Source organism: Hakea prostrata, chromosome 5, assembly GCF_041222555.1.
Source record: "Hakea prostrata isolate BN-2017 chromosome 5, UWA_Hpros_2, whole genome shotgun sequence".
NCBI lineage: Eukaryota > Viridiplantae > Streptophyta > Magnoliopsida > Proteales > Proteaceae > Hakea > Hakea prostrata.
This window is the reverse complement of record NC_142604.1, coordinates 12151329-12160956: the sequence shown is the minus strand read 5'-3', so window position 1 is coordinate 12160956 and position 9628 is coordinate 12151329. Positions and strand designations below refer to the sequence as shown.

Below are 9628 nucleotides of genomic sequence, written 5' to 3'. Positions count from 1 at the left end.
TTATTCTATCATATTTTGTATACGTGGCAAAATCTGGACCAACGGCCACAAATAAAAAGCCTAGAGGAAATCGAAATCCTCATAAGCCTCTTTTTCTTTTCTTTTCTTTCTTTTATTTTTTTTTTATTTTTGTTTGGTGATAAACTAAACCCTCAGGAACCTTGGAGGCAGGCATCGATTACCACGCCCTCCCACGAGCTCTGTCCTTTCAATTTTCTATTTGGTGTTTGGTGTTTGCGCGTGCGTGTGAGAGATGTTATTTTCATGGATCTTTCTTGGTGAATAAGATCTTCATCGATAGAGCAGGGAAGAAAAAGAAAAAACCAGACACAAGTGGGAATCAAGAGTGAGGAGATTCGTTACTTTTATCTTCTTCTTGTGTGTATGTGCAACTGTGAGACCTGACGAAACTGGATTTCTTTCTTTCTTGTTCTTCATTTATTGATTAATGATCGCAATAGGAGCACCAGACACAAAGTGAAGCCCCCAACACTATTTCAAATATAGCAAATATGAGCAGCTAGATATTGTGAATCTCTATCAGTTCCAATCACTTTGATGAAGAGGAATATCAGTCAGGTAATGCTAATAAAAATGTATCAGATCTTCTTCTCTATACATAATTTTCATCTTTAGTAATCACATTACTATTTTCTGACTCTGTACTGTATCAAAACTTTTTGGAACTGTCTTACCTAAAGATTTCACTTACAAAACTGAGTTACAAATTAGCTTTTAAGTTCATATTTACTTGCATTTTTGTGGATGATTTGATCAAAGATATTTAAGATAGGGTTATTTGCTGGATATTTTTTTGCCAATGATATTGTATTAGCAGATGAGACAAGCAATGAAATGATCAATACTAAGTTTAAACAAGAAAGAAAGAATCTTTGGAATTGAAAGGTTTCAATTAAGTAGAACGGAGGAATATCTATGTTAATTTGTAACTATCATGAAGGGTGATGCTTCACAGATAATTAAATTGTAATAGATAAAGTGAAAAGTTGTGGTTGAGGTTTTGTGAGAGATGTATTCATCTCAAGTTCAAAGGAAAATTTTATAAGACTTTTGTATGACTAATTATTATATCTACAACAGAGTTTTAACATCATATTAATATATTTAATGTAAGCAGAAAAGATGTAAAATGAACGAGTGGCAAAAGTATTTGTTTAGGAGTAACTTTTTAATATAATAAAATAATAAATGTTACATTTCATTGGATTTATAAGTGCGTAAAACTTTCCTTTATTTATTTTAGGAAAATGTTTTTTGTTTAGTCCCATATTGAAAAACGAGAAATCAAAATCCAAGTTAATTAATAGGTACGGCGTATTAACTATGATTTATAATTATAAGACACGCCTATACATGTGCAATATACAAGCGATGGTGGTGTACCATCCATGCGTGGCATGGGCAGTGGGCTGTTTAGGCGCTTTTGGAGCACGCTTCGAGCGAGACCAGATCTGAGCCTTGTATTTTGATCAACAACAGATATAGGCGATGGAAGTAGATCCATACATATCTATCGCGCCTAGAAGTTTTAGCTTTAACACAATGATCTCGTGCTCCTATTACTTGAAAATTTTCTACAGCTTCAATAAAAGAAATGCGCATTTCAACTACATCAAAAAGATGTAAATGGATGAGTGGCAAAAGTATTTGTCTAGGAGTAGCTTCAATAAAAGATATGTGCACCTCGACTACAACCTCATGTTAGCTTTTTATATATAATCTAAATTTATGACATGATTTTCCTATAGTCCTAAGGATTTGATGATCCTTAACCTCATGCCATGAGACATTGATGTTTTTGTTGTGTCTCAGATCTAATCTTAGTCCTGACTCAGTTGGATTGACTTCCGAGCGATCTCCCGAGGAGGAAGATGGTAAAACCTGCAAAAGAGGTTAGACTTGGGCCGGCTAAGATGCCAGACAACGACCTCCGATGGCTAGGTCACTCAGGGATTAGATTAAGGTCTCGAGCGAGAGCTGCTTAGGGATTCACTAGAAAAATGTTTGTGTCTTACCCCAGGGGCGAGTCCTCGTTAAATAGTGCATGGTTACCTTATTTAGAATCGACAGGGTCCCGACTATGGGCTCAATTACAGGCACGCCCGGTTGTCTCCGAGATAGACTTGCTACATATGTCGTCCTTACCTTCGGGTGACTAAAGCGCTATATTCATCCGATGTGATTGAGTCGAATCTCTGATATCATGACCGGGTATCTGGTCGGGTGAACATCCTGAGAAAGGACCCGACCGGAACAAATGCATGTGTAGAGCGCATGCATGCCTCCCGTAACAATTTTATTAGAGGTCAACTTATGGGTTCTCGGATTTTTATTGTTTTCATTTATTTAGTTTTTATAACATTAGTTTAAAGGCTACAAATTATGTTGGATCAGTAGCATTTGCTCTTCCAAACTATGTTGGATCACACTTTCTATTACCTTCTTCATTTCATAAGAAAGCTCGCCAAAAGGCTACAAATTTTTTTTGGGGAGAAAAGGAAGGAAAGAATAAACTTCATTGGGTAAGCTGGGAGAGACTTAGCAAATCCAAGGAGAAAGGGGGGGGGTTTGGGATTCAGAGACTCGAAATTACAGAACATGGCCTTTTTGATGAAACTGACTTGGAAACTTTTTCAGACTCCGGATTCTTACTGGTCTAAGTTGATGAAAGGGATTTACTATCCAAACTCGGATTTTTTATCTGCACGGTTGGGGGGAAACCCTTCATGGGCGTGGAGAGGGATTATCCACGCAAGGAACATGCTTTTAAAAGGACTTAGATGGAGAGTGGGAGATGGGGTCAATATAAAGGTGTGGGAAGATCCATGGATTCCAGTGGAAGGGAGGAGAGTTTCTTTGGAGATCAAGCGGCCATCTGGGTGTTCAATTGAACGTGTCTCAGAACTGATTGATCAAGATCATAGATGTTGGAAGATCGATCTACTCAACTCACTCTTTTCTCCAGAGGAAAGTACAACAATTCAAGGAATTCAGCTGAGCATATTCCATCGAGATGACCAGTTGGTGTGGGGGGCAGCAAAGAATGGGCTTTTCTCGTGTAAATCCGCATATCATCTATTAAAAAATCTTGAGGAGGAAAAGCTAGAAAACCAACCGAGCACATCTAGAAGTCGAAGACAAGTTGAAGATGTTGTATGGAAAAATATTTGGAGCTGCCAGACACTTCCAAAGATTTGAAATTTCCTATGGAGAGCATGTGCACGGGGGTAGCAACGGGTGAAGAGTCGGTTAGAAGGCAGATTCAAATTGATCCTTCATGTTCATACTATGGGTGCAGTCTGGAAACTATGGATCACATTATTTTTGAGTGTCCGATTGCAAAGCAAGTATGGTTTGGTAGCTCACTTACATACATTCCACCTGAGGAAGCACCATTACTAACAGAATGGATCAAAAGTTGGTCTGCTGTAAAAGGGATTGGAAAGGAGGTAAGCAAATCGATACTCAACCTATGTTCCTTCATTGTTTGGCACCTTTGGATTGCAAGAAATAACAGGATTTTTGGGAGAAAACAAACTACCCCAAAAGAAATTATTGAGGCAGCTCAAAAAGAACATTCTGAATTTGAGGTAATCAAGACAACAGGAGGTGAGGAAGTGCTAAATAATGCTCAACCTGATGAAAATCAACAGAAATGGGAACCTCCGCCTCAAGGTAAATTAAAGTTGAATTCAGACGTGTCTTGGTGTAAAGGAAGTGACAAAGGTGGTGTCGGTTATGCTCTGCGAAATCATAAAGGAGAAATTTTACAGGCAGTCTCTGAACCGGTACTATGCAACTCAGTGTTGGAAGGGGAAGCTATCGCCATGAGAGCTGGATTGATATTTGCACTTTCAGAAGATTGTAATCATCTTCTCGTAGAGTCAGATTGTAAAATACTGGTCCAATACATAAACAATGCTTCCAGCTCCCCTCCCCTATGCTTAGCTCCTCTGGTGGAGGATATTAGGGAGTTATGCTCATCTTTCCTCTCGTGCTCATTCTGTTTTGTTCCAAGAGCAATAAACGCAGTTGCGGATCCTCTTGCAAGGAGGGCCCTGTGGATCCCGTGTACGACGGTTTGGCCTATTTCCGTTCCTTGGCTTCAGGAGTTATGCTCTCCAGTTGCCTAGGCTGTTTCACGGGTTGTTTTTTCTTTCAGTTAATGGAAATTTCTTACCAAAAAAAAAAAAAAAAGTTTAAACACCCACACGGGCTATGAGTGTCTCCTATCCTTGTTCAAAATTAACTTCAAGCACAGTCCTTTTCTTGGGTAGCAGAAAGAAATAAATGCATTCTCTCTCCTGTCTTCCTAACACATGATGCATTTGATTCTGGAATATCTTGGTACGTATGCCATTTTTATTTTTATTTTTAAAAAAATTAATGCAATCTCCCCCCTTGGTTCTCTCTCATGATTTAATGTAACCTCTTCAATCAGAGAGTAAACCAGAAAGAGAGAAAAATTGAACCCATAACGGTCTGCAGAGTCTGAACCTCCACCGACCTCTCTCTCTTTCTCTGAGAAGTCCCCTCATATGTCTGATCTGCTACTTTCTTCCTCATTTCAAATGAGATTGCGTGGCTTAACTGGTAAAGCAGCTGCCGCCCCCACCATCTCCTTTCACCTTCCATTTCTGTTCACCCAGATAGCTAATTCTCCATGACATCTTCCTCTCAAAACCATCCTCCTTGGGAAAATTAATGTATTCAATCCTAAACACACAGTCAGAGACAGAGAGAGGGAGACATAACAACGTTTGTAATACCCAATTCACAAAAGATTAGGAAGATTTTGATAGTTGCTGTGGTTATGTGATCAGAATCGAATGACATCGATCGTATATATATTCCTTTCCTTCAATTCTTTTCATGGAGAGAGATGGTCGGTGGTGTGGGCACTTGGCGTGTTGAGTTGGGAGTGCTCAGACCAACCTTCACAAGATAACACAAATGTAAGCGTTGAGGGCAAATATGAGAAGGGGTAGGAAAGCGAAAACCCAAAACCCACAGCTGTGTTCTTGTGTCCTTTTGTAACAACTCTTCACTCTCTCACATCTGGGTTCTTTTCGATTTTGCTTTTTCAGGTCGCTCTCTATTTATTTCTTTCAACCTTCACGGCTTAACCATTTTGCTTCTGTATTACTGCCTACTGCTGCTCTCTTTACTTCTATTATCATGGTTTGATTGGGGGCTCATAAACCGAGGCTCATCTTCTTTATTTGGGGTTATTTTCTCTCTGCCTTTCAGTCTCCTGCAATACTCTTTTGTCCTTTGATGTGCCACCATCTCATTAAACGTTTAACAATTTTATAGCCACTCAGAGAGACAAAGAGAGGGTCTTTTTTGAGTCACTGGTGCCATTCAATTACTGAACCCAATCTCCCTTTTTCAGTGAACTTCTCCTCCTTGCTTCTCCATTTAATATCTGTAGCTCCTCCATCCTTTCAACTCTGTAATCTCTGTGACTTGCAATCTTTTTCATTTTCTCTTTGCATTCTTCTCTCGTTCATTATTCACTCAGTCTCAGATATGGGCTCTAGTGAAGGCTACAGCATTTGCAGAAGACGTATTTGTCCCCATCTTATTATCCTTTTGTTCTTTATTCTGGTTTCGAGCTCGACCCAAGTGAGACTAATGGCAGAAGGTTAGTGGGTCTCAGTTAATTCTCGAATTTAGGTTCCTCATGGTTCATTTTGCAGCTAACTCTTTTCCTATACTTCTGAGTTGTACAGGTGGAGTGGGTTTGAAATTGATCGAGGTATCACAGGTATAAGTGACAGTTTCTTTTCTCCTTGGAAGAACAAAATTTAATCTTGTTTGACCAGGTTGGTGGTATTGATGCATAAGGTTGGTTGTTGTACAGGTGGGTAACGAAGAGAAGGCAGTGGTGAGAAGTCATATTGGTTCGAGGCCTCCAACATGCGAGAAGATGTGTAGCTCTTGTGGGCACTGTAAAGCAGTCCAGGTTCCTGCAGTTCCCCAACACAGAACCAGCATTAACAGTAAACATTCCTCTAGTGTGTCAACCATAGCCTACTCCAGAGAAGATAACTCAAACTACAAGCCCATGAGTTGGAAGTGCAAGTGTGGAAATATGTTGTTCAATCCATGATTGAAGAAAACTGTAATTCTTATCAGGAATCCATTCTGGATTGTGGACATGAATGGCACCTCAACCAACATTCTTTACTTCCTCTTGTATCCTTGGTTCTTCTTCTTTTCCTTTTCATTTTTTCTCTGTTAACCCTGTAAGTAATGTCCTTAAGTGTGGGAAGCTAGATAATTATGCTTTTAATTCATAATTTAGACACAGCTTCTTTGATTTTGAATGTTTAGTAGTGTTATAATCTATCTGACTGATTAAAGAGCAAGTGGGTTCTCTATTCTCCACCCCAACAGAGCTCCCTTTGGTTAGTACAGAGGCTCATCAAGTTGAAGATATGTGTGCACCAGAGAATCTTGGAACTTTTGTCAAATACGACCAGAGATTCTGTACTCAGATGTTGAAAAGGCTACACAACTGCATGCAAATATGGTATACGTGTGTTACGGCACACACGAACAAATTTGCAATTAGAGCTGAGAGGTTGAGGATCTCTCTCTCTCTCTCTCTTTCTTATTTTCTTTTTTCCTGTTGGGAGGGTAGGGGTTGTAAATGAGAGGATAAGTTTGGGTGTAATCATTTCATGTATCTGTTTGGGTAGAGCGCACGCCATAGTAACTTCCTAGAAGTGTCTTATCAGCTTGTCATGTGGAAAGGAGTTCACCTTGTACCATTCATTACTCTTAGTTCTATTATTGTCCCTTGTAAGAGATTATCACTCTCTCTCTCTCTCTCTCTCTCTCTCTCTCTCTCTCTCTCTCTCTCTCTCTCTCTCTCTCTCAAACACACTTCTCTCTGTCACAAACACATTAACTGCTTAAGCTGGTGAAAGTAGCACTGAGGTGCTGCCACATATTCCTTAATCCTAAAAGTGAGTTTATCCAGGTTTGAAAAATCAAAATCCAATGTGAGAAAAAATTAGTATGGAACCATCATCAAACTGCTCTTCGGATTGAAGTCTTTTTGCTCTGTTAACTTGATTTGCACCAATACCCAGCATTAATCCTTCCTTCTCTTCCCCAGACATCTTAACTTAAGCCACCAAATTACCAAAAAAAAAAAAAAAAACTTAAGCCACCACTGAAGGGTCCAATTCCAAGCAGCAGTGTCCGTGAGTGGACCTCACAGCAGGCCCCAGGGCAGAAATTACCCATTACATGCTTCTCTCCAAATAGGCAAAAAACCAAACATGTAAAGCGATAAAAGATTATACACCTCTCCATCTTCCTTGGGCATGTCACTGGTGCTATAGCATCAGAGATTTGGCTTCATCTACTTGCTTCAAAGTATCATATTTTAAAGCACACTGCACGGAGTTGCAGTTGCGGTTGCATGGAATTTGTTTTACTTCCTGTCATGTAGTGGAGCATTCTTAACCCACCAGCCTCTACCCAGTGACCCAGAGGTGGGGGACCCTATAAAAACCCAAGAATGGCATAACTTCACTCTCTGTTCATCTCTCATTTGGTTCAAACCAGAATTGATTGCTTTGAACTTTGAAAATTAGAATCTGGTAGAAAGAAAACCACATACAGCAGATCTTCTCACCAGAGATAGGTTCATTATTTTTTTGTATGGTCATTATTTCTAATTCAATTTCTGAAACCATAGGTCCCCAGAAGGTTAGGCACATTTATAATCCTCATTACATGCATGGACCACAATGGGGCCCTTGTCTGGCTCTCATCTCTAGCATTTCTGGTCTAAGCTCTACACATCCACCAGCATCAGTACAAAATTAATGAAGAGGATGCCCTTCAACTTTCTTGAACTCCCTAACAAACAAACCCTATTGAATCTTGGGCTGTGAGGGGGAAGTGCATGTTTTTGAAGGGTCTTGCCTTCGCTTGGCCACTGTACTTTATCACCTATTATGTGCCAGCGATATCTTTATATTTATGAATGATCCCAACTCTCAATCAAGTATGTTAAGAGCTTGAAATATTTTATTTCAGAGTATTACCCAAAATTTTTTTTTTAATTTTAAAATTAGTTTGGAGAAAAATAACTTGCCTTTTGGGTATATTCTCCTTCCTAGAAGACAACAGATTTCTACAGTCTGGAAGTATCATCTCTACAATTTCCATTCAGTACTCAGGGGTAAAAGCATTTAAACAGAGGCTTGAGACAAAGGGATTTTACCCGAAGGTATCAAGTGAAAATTTTACAGATGAAAAACCAGAAGTCAAATGTCATCTAACACTCTTCATGCTTGAGAAGGTAGAAATACACTCCTATATGTAAATGTATTGTTCATGTAAACTCTATTGCAACCTGTCTCTAGAGTTCACTATAGGGCAAGAGCACATACATTGATCAAACAATGACCATAAAAGAGAGAAAACAATAAAACAAGAGACATGCTTTGAGAAGCATAGCTCAATACTGACCATAAAAGAAAGAGAGAAAGAAGACAGGAGACGTATTTTCAGAAGCATGGCTGTTCTCACTACTCATCCATGATCCCAATATGTAGCAAGGTATCTTGAATTGATCATCACCTCTGAAGAGAATAAGGAAAGTAGCAGAAAGACACCAAATTGAACTGAAATTTTTGCATCACAGTCGTGCAATTTTAGGTAACAGACCCAGAGAGAGAGGTGGAAACTACTAGTTTGGTGTCTAGGGTATGATTTGTGTTCCTTTTGACCTAGTTGAGATTAGACTGAGTTGTTCTTTATGTATTTATATTCTGCATTGTCTATTCTGTAAATGTCATTTGTACAAATGTAACTTCTGTCTCAGAGTCAGTGAGCATAATATTCTCACAGGAAGAAGAAAGAGAAAGTCATCTCAGAGAGAGAGAGCTCAGGTGCATTGCTTTGGATGGCCGAAGTACTTTATTATTTAGAAAGTGAAGACACACTCCATGGACTTCCCAATACATAGCTGAACTGAATTAACAAGATACCATTTTGTAACAGCTTATACATGATCATAGCATCAACTCTCACTTTCAGAAACAAACCTAGAGATACAGATACAACAAATAAAACTGACACAACCTTGAAGCAAACCCAATCCAAAAGTCCATGAAGCAGTTCAGATTTCAAAGTTTGACATCCTGTGTCCTTGCAAGGAGAAGCTTAAGTTGGACTTGGGGCCTAAAGAAAACCCACTTTTCATAATTTTACCACCATAGTCCATGCCAAATAAAGATCATGGAAAGGGATTCAAAATACACATATTTCTTCTCAAAATATTGCATTGCAATGTGCAAGTCCTTCAGAACAACTGGTTCCAATAATATAAGATACATGGATCATAGAAAGGCACCAAAATTTCCTTGGCAATCAAGAAGAGCAAGAGGAAAGGAGAAGAAATGGAAAGAATTTGGAGGACAACATAGTGCTATATTCTGATAAGAAGAACTCAGCAAAAGGATAAGCAGTAATTCTGATGGGGATCACTCTTCAACTTCAGCTGTTCGTAAATGTTTTAAGCAGAACCATAGTTATAATACTGAAAGTTAATTGAACCCATAAGGCCAAATTGAATTCA

The 9628-nt window shown here is 39.0% G+C and overlaps 1 protein-coding gene across 1 annotated transcript; it reads left to right on the top strand.

Moving 5' to 3' along the window:
- Window positions 1-4534: 4534 nt before the first annotated feature.
- On the top strand, window positions 4535-6730 carry LOC149015172 (EPIDERMAL PATTERNING FACTOR-like protein 2). The gene is made up of 3 exons (XM_089156217.1): window positions 4535-5668; window positions 5757-5791; window positions 5888-6730. Exons 1-3 carry the CDS (start codon window positions 5554-5556, stop codon window positions 6134-6136), a joined length of 399 nt encoding a protein of 132 aa, XP_089012343.1. The 5' UTR covers window positions 4535-5553; the 3' UTR covers window positions 6137-6730.
- Window positions 6731-9628: the final 2898 nt, after the last annotated feature.

Coding starts and splice junctions, on each gene's coding strand:
- LOC149015172 (XM_089156217.1), top strand. CDS start 5,554: ATGGGCTCTAGTGAAGGCTACAGCATTTGCAGAAGACGTATTTGTCCC. Junction 5,669..5,756: donor AGTGAGACTAATGGCAGAAG/GTTAGTGGGTCT, acceptor TGAGTTGTACAG/GTGGAGTGGGTTTGAAATTG. Junction 5,792..5,887: donor AATTGATCGAGGTATCACAG/GTATAAGTGACA, acceptor GTTGTTGTACAG/GTGGGTAACGAAGAGAAGGC.